This window comes from Chinchilla lanigera, unplaced genomic scaffold (assembly GCF_000276665.1).
Source record: "Chinchilla lanigera isolate Chin_1 unplaced genomic scaffold, ChiLan1.0 scaffold00050, whole genome shotgun sequence".
Classification (NCBI taxonomy): domain Eukaryota; kingdom Metazoa; phylum Chordata; class Mammalia; order Rodentia; family Chinchillidae; genus Chinchilla; species Chinchilla lanigera.
This window is the reverse complement of record NW_004955451.1, coordinates 4,284,956-4,298,334: the sequence shown is the minus strand read 5'-3', so window position 1 is coordinate 4,298,334 and position 13,379 is coordinate 4,284,956. Positions and strand designations below refer to the sequence as shown.

At 41.0% G+C, this 13,379-nt stretch overlaps 1 protein-coding gene across 1 annotated transcript in view; it reads right to left on the bottom strand.

Annotated features, from left to right (window-relative positions):
* Nucleotides 1-1,365: 1,365 nt before the first annotated feature.
* Nucleotides 1,366-13,379, bottom strand: part of Tex14 (testis expressed 14) — a gene marked incomplete at its 5' end in the record, with an annotated part of 90,856 nt that continues 78,842 nt past the window's right edge. Inside the window, 4 exon segments of the mRNA XM_013519211.1 lie at nt 1,366-1,730; nt 3,120-3,171; nt 4,870-4,979; nt 7,624-7,719. Of these exon segments, the coding sequence (XP_013374665.1) occupies nt 1,694-1,730; nt 3,120-3,171; nt 4,870-4,979; nt 7,624-7,719 (295 nt within the window). The 3' untranslated portion in view covers nt 1,366-1,693.

The window sequence follows — 13,379 nt, the reverse complement described above, 5'->3', positions numbered from 1 at the left end:
GGAGTGGAGGCTTGGAACAGCAGATGGAAGCAGGAGAAGCACCCTAAAAAAAGCAGGACTGTCATGTGTAAGAAAAGGATTAATGTATATAAGATACTTGTTTTATAATACTGCGTTTTCCCAAAAATAAACACTTCATTGCCATGGCGATATCCAGGGTCATGTAGAATATTACATGTCACTATTCTCTTGCTCAGTGGCTACTCTATAATGGCAGGTAAAGCAAGGTGATGGGGCTGGCATTTTTATTTGTTTTTGTCTTTGAGAGAGGGTTTCACTATGCAGTTCATTCAGGCTGGCTGTATCTCTCAAAGTTTCTTAAACATGGTATTATTTATAAACTGTTTTCTGCTGGACCTCTGGCTGTAATGGCAGGCAACTGTTTCCTTGCCTTGAAATAGCCGAACAGATTTGTACCTTCCCATTTGATCTGTGCAGCACAGAATTTATGGGTGCTAAGAGATTCGAATATGATCATCCACAGTGGGAACTATTCAGTTTTCACAAAAGACGTTTTTCTTACTCACCAAGACACACAAAAACAAGGTTATCTGGCTAGTACCACACACCCAGCAGTACCTAGCTTCCTGGAGAAGGTTTCTATTCATATGTGACGACTCCAAAGTGGAGGTAAAAAAGGACAGAAATCCTTTAGGAACCAGGCTAGGTACACATATCATTTGGCCAGTAGTCACAAGAAGCCAAATTAGAAAAAAATGTGGTAATCTTAAACTTACCACTATTTTATTTCTCTATTACACTCATGATGTACACTGGAGAAGTACGTTGCAAAATGTATGAGAATGTTGTTGTTCATCTTAAAAGTTCTAAACACCTTGGGATTTTATCACTTCCTTCTACGAAGTTAATTCTAGGTAACGGGAATGAGGCAGTTCTAGCCAACTGGTTGGGTGGTATTTCTGCTATAAAACAGGACAACTGGTGGTCAATCTGTAACGCCCAGCTGAACTGAATCAGCGTGGTGCTGGGTGTGGAAGGCCCACCTGAGGATTGTTGCCAATAGCATAAAAAGAGACGTGGAGAAGAACTGGAGGAGCTGTTGGGAGCTGTTGGTTCTCTTGGGGCTGTTGGTTCTCCTAGAGGGGCTTGTCACGCTGGCTTTCCTGATGTGAACTTGGCTGTTGTCACTGTCGGAGGAGCCTGGGACCTTGTCACTGAGAACAGCTAGGGTTCACTTTGGGGAAATGTGGCAAATTTTAGCCAAGTGGTTAGGAGTATTTCTGGTATAAAACAGGACAACTGGTGGTAGCTCCCTATGTGTAAAAACTTATACCAAAAATGGAAGGCCTTTCTCCCAACTCCCAAACTCAAACAAAGACATAGATCTTACACTGACAGAATGAATGGTAGTACAAGAAACACTTTATTATATAACAAAAGTAAATTTTTCAAAAATATGTATCAACAAAACCAAAAACCATTCTGGGTACAATGAACAATTTTTGAATTTATAACTACCTTGCGCTTCTCAGGAATCTGATTGGAAACAAATGGTTAAATGTGCTGCCTACAGACAGTCAAACCACCATGACTGCTACAGCAGCTGAACAAACTGTGAGCTACAGAACTTAACCTGCTCCCCTGATAGCAACTAAAGCGGACGAGAGAAGACAGGAGCTCACAACCAGGTTGCTCAAAATCAGGCTAGAGTCCATCTATGATCCAGTTCCAGTCAGTCTGACAAGTCGCTCTGATCCAGCACGATTATCCTGTGCACAGATATTTTAAAGGACAAAAAAGGGAGCTTCAAATTATTATGCACAATTTTTAAAATTCTTTTTAGTAGTATTTGCCATCCCGGAAATTGAACCTAGGCCTTTCTGCACGCTAGGCAAGCACTCCACCACTGAGCGACAACTCAGTATGTATCGTTTTTCTTGTCACTCATAGTACATGTTTGCAATACATAATGAATACATTAATCTTGGAGACTTGGTACGGGTACACACTGCATCTTAATCCTTTTCTCCTTCCCTCCCCCACTCCCTGCAGCCCTAGATCTCCCCATCCATCAAAGTCTACCTCCCTGCTTCCTATAATTTTTTATTTTGCTTTCTTTGCTTACACTCTGGGTTTCCCATATAAGAGAAACCATGTGACATTTCACCTTCTGTGTCGGATTTATCTCACTTAGAATTATAATTGCAAGGTCTATCCATTTTCCCACAATGACTCAAATTTATTCTTCTCTATGGCTGAATAGCAGCATCACATTTTCTTTATTCATTCATCTCTTGATGAATACGTAGGCTTTATCCAAGATTTGGCTATTATAAATTCTGCTGCTATAAACATGGGTATGCATGTGTCACTGTAATATGATATCTTTAACTTTTTTGGGAAGATACCCAGAAAGAGAATAGCTAGGTTGGGTGGAATTTCTATTTTTAGTTTTCTAAGGAATCTCCTTACTGATTTCAGTACTTGTTGTAGTAGTATGCACTTTTTTTTTTTTTTTTTGGTCTTTTTGAGACAGGGTCTCGCTATGCAGTTCAGGCCGGTCTTTGTAGACTTTGTAGCCTAGGCTGGGTCTCGAACTCGCAACGATCCTCCAGCCTCAGCCTCCCAAGTGCTGGAATTACAGGTGTGCACCACCACGCCCGGCCCTTGCACTTTTTTTTAAGAGTGGGAAAATTTATTGGAGAAAAAGAATGGGGAATAGGAATGGGGGGATGGGAAATGTGAACAGCTCCCAAGTGACAGGAGGGGTCCTGAATGGGTTGCCCAGTATGCACATTTTTGAAAGACACAAACACCCTTTTTGTTCAACTGAATTGAAGAGAAAGGGATTTTATAATCAAGGGAGATTAGAAGATGATCAGTGAATCATGGAAATGCAAGACAACTGCAAAGCAACTGACAGCAGCATCTTCTGCTCCTGTATATGAACGGTTCTTATACTGACTTTGATTTAATCAGAGAGGGCATTCATTTCATTTTATATTTTAATGAACTATAAACATATAACTATAAATTGAGCAAGCTGGTCAGAAATTCAAGCCTCTTCCCATGGTTTTTATTCGTACTAGTTAATGTCTTAAGTGCACTTGTTCTCTCTCTAAAAATGAAACTGTAAACTAAAACATATTTCTAATTACCTTGATGGTTCAGACCAACCCAGTCGCTTCCAAAAACAGGGTTTTAGTTCATCTTCATGAAATATAAGAGGAAGAAAAAAAAAACCAACCTGATTATTTCCTAGGTAAATGAGTGCTAGAATTCAGAAGTCGTATCAGTGTTCTATCCAGTTTAGCACAGACAGTCTTACCTACAACAGTTGTTTTTTGTTTTGTTTTGAGACAGTGTCTCACCACGTATTCCAGGCTGGCCTTCAACTCACTACTTAACCCAGGGTGGCCTCAAGTTTCTGGTGATCCCTCTGCCTCAGGCTCGTGAGTGCTGGGAGGTATGTGCCACCACACTCATGTTCTATTATATACATACAGAATCTTTCTAAGGACATAATTAATGGCTTCCCCTCCTAACATTCTACAGCTCCCTGCCATAGCAGTGGGCATTAATGGCACTAATTCACAAATTATCTTCTGAATTATCTTCTTAGTGACTCAGTACTAGCCAAATGACCCCACACACTGGGCCCTGTGCTAGTCAGAGGAAACAAAAGGTACACATTGATAGTACAGGGAAAGATTTGTTTATAAAGTGAATACATACAAAGCATAGTTAAAACAGTTCAAGGAACAAACAAGGAATGGCAAGGCACCCAGGGATGGGCAGCAATGGGAAACTTAAGTCTAAAGGGTCTGGCTGGGCATGATGGTGCAATCTGTAATCCTAGCACTTGGGAGGCTGAGGCAGGGGGATCACTGTGAGTTTAAGACCAGCCTGGGCTACAAAGTGAGGTCAAAGCCAGCCTGAACTGCACAGTGAGACCCTGTCTCAAAAAGACTAAATAAATAAATAAATAATAAATAAAGGGTGTAAATGGTGGGGGTGGAGGGAGTTATTGGAACTCAGGGAAGACAGCTGGAATTGGGAAGGATAGGCTGCCACACAGAAGTGCTTGGGGAAGGACAGCACTTCTTCCAGACACAAAGTACTGAAATAGGGAGGGGAAGTAAACACTACCCTCCTCTCCTGCCTTTTGATTTTTTCCAGGCATTTCAACTGGCCAATAGGAAGCCCTGAAGAGCAGTCCACTAGCGTCAGCATCCTAGCAAAAACCAGACAGCATCCTAGCAAAAACAATGAAAAGGGACTAGGACAGGATAAAGAGATAACAGATGACCTGAAACAATTAATATCGCTAACTTCCTGAGTGGAGAAAACAAAATTTAGGAGGGCATCATTTGTAAATGGCATATCAGACGCCTAAAGCCACTGTAATCCTAGCATTCAGGAGGCTGAGGCAGATGGAGTGCCATGAATTCGAGGCCAGGCTGAGTTCTATAGTAAGTTCAAGGCCAGTCTGAATTACAGAGCAAGACTCTGTCTCAAAAAACAACAAAGGCTAATGTGAAATTAAGCTTGAATTACAATTTTTATATCACTTATGGATCCCAATTACATTCCATGAAGTATGATTTATTAGGTTCTGCAGCAACTGGATGCACTAAATTGAAAACCTTTCACAGATGTTAGACAATCAGAAGCTAAACAGCTTTCCAGACAATGTGCAAGATGCTGAAGATACTGGCCAATAGCTCATTCTTGAAAAGGAACTAGATTAAGTGATGACTGGCAGTTAACAGAAAGTCTAGACTGAACTGCAGAATTATGAACTATAGGAAGATTATATATAGTATCTGGGAAACATTTCTTCGTAACTTGGATACCCACAAAGCCTAAAGATGGCAGACTGTATTATAAACAATTCTTCATTCATACCTTCTTCACAAGTCCCTAAAAAGCTCTCCGATTTCCTTCTCTCTGACTTGATGCTTTCTTTACTTTTGGTCTTCTTTTCACCAAAATCTTGATCCTTGGTTTTTGTGTCCCTTTAATGAGAATGATTTGGGGAATTAAACCACATGCCTAAGATCCAGGAGAACAGGATAGCACTCCAAACGACAGAAATAGTAGTTAGTACTATAGGAGTGTTCCCTGTGGGCCAGGTGTTGGTTTATGTACTATAAAGTATGTTAACTCAATTCTTGTAACAACTAAATGAAGTAGTTACCACTATTCCCATTACCTGAGGAAGAAACTGAGGCACAGAGAAGTTACATATCCAGTAAGTCCTAGAGCTGGGATTGACACAGACAGCCTAGCTAATTAGACTCTGCTTTTGTTTACTAAGCTATATAGCTAGTCATAAAGAGAAAATGTATTTTACTTATACTATTGGGTGTACTTTGGAAAACCACCATTTCTTTTATCATCTTCATTTTCTGAAACTTCCTCTAGTATGAAATGTCTAAATAATTTAAATTATCTTACAATTTAAGACTAGATTTGTTAAACTACTAAGCAGAATCTGTCTTCTCCTCTCAACTCTCTGCTCCTTAAGGGAGAGATGTCTCTCTGTGTGCCTCCAGCCCAAGCAGAGTTTCTGGCTCACTATCAGTGCTCAAGAAGCTGGATGAACCAAAGCAGCACTGTTGAAGGCTTCTTCTGTTCTCTTTCCATGGACAGTCACAACAAAATATAGGGCCGGAGATATAGCTCAGTGGCACAAGTGCCTGCCTGGCAGGCACAAGGTCCTAAGTTCAATTCCCAGTACCAAAAAAAAAGAAAACAAACAACAAAAACCCCAGTAAAATGAAAGGGGGTGTGTATGTGGTCCTGTGGCAGAGCCCTAGTATGCACAAGGTCCTGCATTCAATCCCCACACAGCAAAAACAAAAGAAAAAAAGAAAGAAAGAAAGAAAGAAATTTAGTTATGGTGAAAGCAGACTTTTCCCCCTCTTAACCTACACTGAGAGAACTGCAGGCTCAAGAGTGAGTTTTCTTTTACTTCTGTCCAAATACAAACACTAGGGTCACCAGCCTCTTCTGAGCAGGAGCAGCCACTTTGGAAGGGAAAGGGCAGCTGCTTCCTTGGTCCCATGGCTGTAACCAGGACGAAGTCTGTGCTCTGCTGAGTAAAAGTCTGTTACTCTGCGATTTCTAGTCACTAGCTGTGTCCTTTGGGGCAGGAGAGAGCAGGCTGACTCTGGTCACTTCACAGTACTTCAGGTGTGTGAGGGAGGCTATCAGATTCTCCCCTCCATCTGCTCTGCTCAGGCTGAGCCTCCCCAGCTCCTTTGGCTGTTCTCATCAACCTGCTGTGCAGACATCTGACTGCTCTGTGCCTATGCTCTTCTCTTTGTTAAGATCCCTGTTTAAATGTGACACCCCAAGGGAGCTCCACATTGTATCCCAGGAGTCCTCTAAACAGCATATTACCTGTCTCACCCGTCACTGGCTCCAGAGAGTATATTTCTGTCTCTGCAGAATTTTTTATTATTATTATTTTTTGTCTTTTTGAGACAGGGTCTCACTATGCAGTTCAGGGTGGCCTTGAGCTTACTTTGTAGCACAGGCTGGTCTTGAACTCCCAACAATCCTCCTGCCTCAGCCTCCCAAGTGCTGGGATTACGGGCATGTGCCACCACACCTGGCCTAATGCAGAATTAATGCAGCACTGACGTTTTCAGAACTTATCAGCCTGAGGCCTCACAGACTGAGGCCTCACAGCCTTGCAGTGTTTAAGAATTTCTGGAATTCTTACCTTGTTTCAAGATGCATGTGAAGTGCTGGGTATATAAAAATAAGACTTCCTGCTTTCAGTGTTACTACAGAGAGGCTTCCAGTTCAAAATTTTCCATTGAGAGCAGGTGTGCAGGATTTTTTTCTTTTTTTTTTTTTTTGGATGAGACAGGGTCTCACTATGCAGTTCAAGTTGGCCTTGAGCTCACTTTGTAGCCCAGGTTGGTCTCGAACTCACAATGATCCTCCTGCTTCAGCTTCCCGAGTGCTGAGATTATTGGTGTGTGCCACCATGCCCGGCCTAACAGGTGTCTAGGATTTTATGCTGCTGGACCTAAAATTTTTGGATTTTTCTTTTTCTTTAGGTGGGTCCCCCTATGTTGCCCAGCCTAGCCTCAAACTCCTCGGCTCCAACAATCCTCTAGCCTCAGCCTCCTGGGTAGCTGGGACTAGGTGTGCACCACTGTGCCCAGCTTTACCTTTATCTTTTAGACTATCTAACATTTCTACCTGTCAAGACCATTTTGGATCCTTGGTCTATCATCCATCCCATCAGAGTTCATTCTGAGATTTGTCATCTCAAAGTTTGATAAGCATGCCTTTTCTGATTTAATTCAAATGACTGATGAAAATGTTGAAGGTGGCAGGCCAAAACTGCAGTAATCTCAGTCTGCATCTGCCTGAAGTACCATCGTTAATCACAATCTTGAGCACTGTGGGTGGCTGGAGGAAGAGGAGCAAGCACGAGAGTGTAGAGAGATGGAGTTGGGCTGGAGTGTAACGCCGTTATCAGACACTTGTTCTCCCAGAAGCCTAAACCTAGCCCCACTTTCTGCATGGGAATCTAAATCTAATACTCCTATACCTTAGGCATCTAATGTGTTCTTTCCCCTGTAAAGAAAAGGGTAGGAGAGGAGGAGAAAGAACAGTCCCCTAATGGGGAACAATAACCTTTTAAAGTCTTTGCAGGAGTCATGTAGCTCTATGTTCTTTTCTTCACATGGCTGGAGCCATCTTTCCAAGTCTTCATCCAGAGTAGAGTGAGCTCTGTTCAAGACAAGTGAGGAGAATGAAGACAGTCACTGTCCCTTGACAAGGAAGCATAATACTTTAGACTATTGTGGGAAGAGACCCTAAAAATCAGTGCTTTCACTATACAGCTGAGAAAACAAGTGCTTGGTGGTATCGCATCTAGAAACATAGTAGTCACTTAAATCTGATTTAAATGTACAACAAAATAACTATTTAAAGCCAAGCATGGTGGCACACATCTGTAATCACAGCATGTTGGGTGGCTCAGGCAGGAGGATTACTAGATGGAGCCCAGATTGGGAAGTTTAGTGACTTTGGGACAGCCTACCTCAAAATAAAATAATAAAATGGTCTGGGGATGTAGCTGAATTCAAAGACCCTGGAGCAAATCCCAGAACCCCAAATAAACAAACAAACATGTTCTTTAGCTTTTTGATAAAAGGTTTGGCATCTATGAGACCAGCCTAGCTCCTACCAAAGTCCAATGCTGACTTCGTTGCAACTCTCAAGTCATTAAATTGACTTTTACCCTAGGTTAGAAATGTGTATTACTTTCCCTATGTTTTGCTAAGAACTACCTCTGAAGCTAGAAGATGAGAGTATGGTCTTTTAAGAAGGCCTGAACAGTTCTCTCTGTGAAAACAAAACCTCCCCTCTAACTTTATGCTTAAGACTGAGCATTCATTCCACTCAGAGGTCTGAGCATCTGTGGAACAACTATCTGTGGCCAACACCAGGAGCTCTTTTGGCAAAGGAAGAGACAGCAATTAGAACAGCTCAACTTCAACTATGTGCAGAGAACTTTATAGCTGTATAGCCAAATGTAATTTAGTCTACTTCAGCAACTCCCTTCCTTCCTTTCTTTTCCTTTCCTTCGTTTCTTCCCTCCCCGCTGCTCCTCCATCCCTGTATTGAATAATGTCATAAACAAGGCATGGTGGCATACATCTGTAATCCTAGCTATTTGGGACATGGATGCAGGAGGATCATGAGTTCATGGTCTGTCTGGACTACTCACAGAGACCCTATCTCAAAAAATAAAGATGGCTAGAGGTGTAGCTTAGTGTGAGAAGGTCTTCTCTTTAAACCTTAGTACCACAGGGGAAATTTTTAAGAAGGCATAATTTTGTTTTGTGTTGTTTGGAGACAGGGTCTTGCTATGTAGTCCAGATTGGCCCTGAACCCACCACAATCCTCCTGCCTAAGCCTCCCAAGTGCTGGGATTACAGACGTGTGCCACCATGCTCAGTTTAACAGGCATAATTTTTACTGAAGGAAGTTTAGGGAGATGGAAGGAATAGAGTTAAGTGTCGTATCATAGAAAACATGTTTCTAAAACTTTTGAAAAAATATTTTCTTCCCTCTTTTGCCTCTTTGCTTTCTCTCTCTCCAAAAACTCCTCTCCCTGCTTTTTTGCAGGTCCTATGGCTCTATTCTCCTTCTCTAGTCCCAGAACAGAGTTCTCATCCAGGTCTATCCATTTTCCTTCATTATGGAGGATAATTTAGCTTTTTAAGAGTATGACAGAGGACTTCTGGAAAGACTGTGCAGCAGTAAACAGCAACAAATTAACCTAAGAGTCGGAATCCAGATACTGGAAAATAACCACCTGGGGAAGAAAAGGAGGTAGATCTCTGAGACCCAGAAAGGATCTGAAGGGAAAACTGGGGCCAATAGAGAAAGTAAAGAGACAGATTGATGGAGACCACTATGAAGCAGACTTGAGCAGGACATAAATTAATCAATTGGCTTTTCATGTTCACTTGTGAATCTGTCCAAGGCCTAGACTCCTTATCTGGAAATGGCGGACTCACAGTAAGCAAACCTCTGTGAGTCACTAATCCCTGCTAGAACCTGTAGTGGTGGATGAAGCCAGAAAGCCTCAAATGATAAAACAAGATCACAGCCAAGGACACCTGGGTCAGATCTCAACTAGATGAAGACTATAGCCTCAGGCATCTCATTCTTCAGTGGATTAATTTAATACCTTACTTAGAGAAGTCCTTGAGTGGTTCCACCCCTCTTGACTACTCCAATCACTTCTTCTGATAACCAAATAAATATGGGCAACCCAGAGAAGTTCTTGGTCTTAGCCCTGACAGAATCTTGAATCATGTGAGAGAGCTTTGATCCTCCTAGAGCCCTGAAATCATTCCATTTGCCTCCTTTTATTTAGCCTTCACCATACAATCATTCAGGAGACTGCAGACCTGATAAGCCCGCAATAACTAAGGGATATTATTAACCCCATAACAGATCACAAAGCAGAAAAAGGAGGGGGCAAACTGCACCCTCTCCCTGGCTCATAGCTTGTGTATAAGAGAGGAGGATCAAATCTACAGTAAGACAGCGAGGGTGAGTGACTCCAGACGCCTCTAGGGAGAAACACACCAGTGGAAAGGAGCAGTAAGTGCTGTGAGCTACAACACCTGGTGAGTGACTGCAATCCCAGTGACTGCAATCCCTGTGTGTCCTGGACAGATACTTGGCCAGATGGCATTTTAAGGAGGGGCCAAATGAACTCAGGACTAGGTATCCCTGTGGGTTGGCTTCATCTCAGGGCTTCCAGTATTGAAATCCCACAGTGACTGGGTGAGAGACAACCATGGTAGGTGTCCAGGGTGAGGGGGCCATGGTCAGGCCAGCAAGTGACACCCAGAGTACTGTAGGCTGAACAATTTAGGTACCAACCCAACAACTACAGGCCAAAATCATCCTGAACTTCTGTGGATGTGTAAGTACCAGAGTTGGCACCTGCCCTACTGTAGGCTTGCTGGGATTACCCAGCATCCCATCCTAATCCTACTGAAGGCTTGCTAGGATCATCAAGCATGGATGGGCTCTGTCAGCCTCCTCTGTCTACCAGTGACAGCAGAGCCATGTCCTAAATTGAACACTATCAAAAAACTATAGACCCAAGAAGATAACCACAGGCTTGAAAACACAAAGAAATCTCTTTTTTTCTTTGCTTTTGTTGTTTGCTTTTTTCCCTTGTTTTTGCTTTCTTGTGAGTGTGAACATTGTTTTTAATTGTTTTGTTTTGTTCTTATTTTTTTTTTCCTTTCTGTCCCTCTGACCTTTTTTCCTATAATTTAAATAATCTTCCTTTGTCCTTCAGCCTTGCTTGTAATCACTTTCTCTTTTTTTACATCTCTATTTTTTTTCTCTTATCACTTTTAAATTTTCTTCCCTGAGGGTAAAAATCACTCTACTGAGTGGATATTTACTGTGTATGCAGCATACACATTCTTCTCAACAGCAGCACATGGGACTTCTCCAAAACAGACCACATACTAGCTCAGAAAACATGCTTAAAGGCTTAAGTAAATGCAAAGGAACTGAAATTATCCCGTGCATATTATCAGATCATAGTGCAATGAAACTGGAAATCAGTGGCAAAAGAAACCACAAAAACTACATAAATACGTGGATACTAACCAATGGATTCCAGGTGAAATTAGACAGTTTCTACAATTAAATAATAATGCCAATACAACATACTGGAACTTATGGGATGCAATGAAAGCAGTCCTACGAGAGAAATTTATAGTGGTGAATTCCTGTATTAAAAAGCAAAGCAAGCTCAAATGAACAACCTAATGTTGAACTTCAGGCTTCTAAAAAAGAACAGTAAGTTAAACCCAATGCACACATGAGGGAGGAAATTATAAAGATCAGAGCAGAAATTAATGCAATTGAGATTAAACAAACAATACAAAGAATCAATGAATTGAAGAGTTGGTACTTTGAAGGATTAAATAGAATCGACAAACTCTTAGCTAAACTTATCAGAAAAGGAAAGTAAAGACTCAAATTCATGCAATTAGGAATGGAAAGGGTGAAATCACAACAGATCCTACAGAAATCCAGAAGATCATGTATACCTACTTCAAGAACCTGTATTATATAATACGATGGAAAATGCAGAAGAAATGGACAGATTCCTCAATATGTATGAATTACCAAAGCTGAATCAAGAAGATATAAAAATTCTAAATAAACCAGTATCAGTCAATGAAATTGAAGAATTTGAAAATTACCAGCAAAGAAAAACCCAGTCCTGACAGATTCACTGTTGAATTCTATAAGAAATTTAGAGACGATCTAATGCCACTACTCCTTAAACTCTTTAAAACTCATTCCTGGAAGTAAGCTTTACCCTGATAGCAAAACCAGAGAAAGATCCAACCGACCAAAAAAAGTCAAACAAATTTGAGCAAAAATCCTCAATAAGATACTGGCAAACAGAATGCAGCAAATCAAGACAATTATACAACATGACCATCCAGGATTCATCCCTGGGATGCAGGGATGGGTTAACATACACAAATAAATAAAAATAATACATTAATAGAACCAGGGACAAAAACCACATAATCATCTAGTAAGATGTGGAAAAAGTATCTGACAAAGTCCAACATCCATTTATGGTAAAAACCATACAGAAAATTAGAATAGATGGTCTTTATCTCAATGTGATAAAAGCCATCTATGACAAACCAACAGCCAGCATGATACTAAATGGTCAAAAACTGAAAGCTTTCACTCAAATACAGGAACAAGACGAGGATGCCCTCTGTCACCACTCCTTTCAATATAGTTCTGGAAACATTAGCCAGAGCAATTAAATAAGAGAAAGACATAAAAGGAGTAAGAATTATTATTTATAGATAGTATGATACTCTATGTGGACGACCCCAAAAATCCAACCAAAAGACTCCTAGATTTAATAACCAAATTCAATAGAGTAGCAGGATACAAGCCAGGTGTGGTGGTGCACGCCTATAATCCCAGCACTTGGGAGGCTGAAGCAGGAATATTGTTGAGAGTTGGAGACCAGCCTGAGCTACAAAGTGAGCTCAAGGCCAGCCTGAACTGCACAGTGAGACCCTGTCTCAAAAAGGACAAAAAAAAAAAAAGAGTAGCAAGATACAAAGTCAACACTCAAAAATCAATAGCATTCCTGTACACAAATGACAAACTCAGTAAGAGTGATATTTAGAATATATAAAGAAATTTAAAAAAAATCAGAGGCCCCCCCTGCCGAATTTAAAGACACAATCCAAAAATGGACACCTGAAATGAATAAATACTTCTCTGATGAAATACAAATAGCAAATAAATGTAAGACAAAATGCTCAACATCAGCCAGGCAATGGTGGCACATGCCTGTAATCCCAGCACTTGTGAGTCTGAGGCAGGAGAATCACTGTAAGTCTGAGGCCAACCAGGGCTACAAAGTGAGTTCAAGGTCAACCTGAACTGCATGGTGAAACCCTGTCTCAAAAAGGCAAAAAATATCTCAACATCACTGGTCACTCAAAAAATGCAAATTAAAAACATTCCATCTCCTTTTCTCTAGAAAGAATGTCTATCATCAAGAAAGCAACCACTAACAAATGCTGGCAAGGCTGTGGGGAAAAAAGAACCCTTTTCCATTGGTGGTGAAATTGTAAATGGGTAAAATCACTATAGAAATTCCCTAAAAAACTAAAACTGGAGGTTCCATTTGACCTAGCTATCCCCCTTCTATATGTCTTCCTGCAAGAGTTAAAAGCAAGATACCACAGCGATATATACATACCCATGTTTATAGCAGCACAATTTGTAATAGCTACATCTGGGGAATAGCCCATGAACAAATAAATGAATAAAGAAAATGTGGTTTTTATATA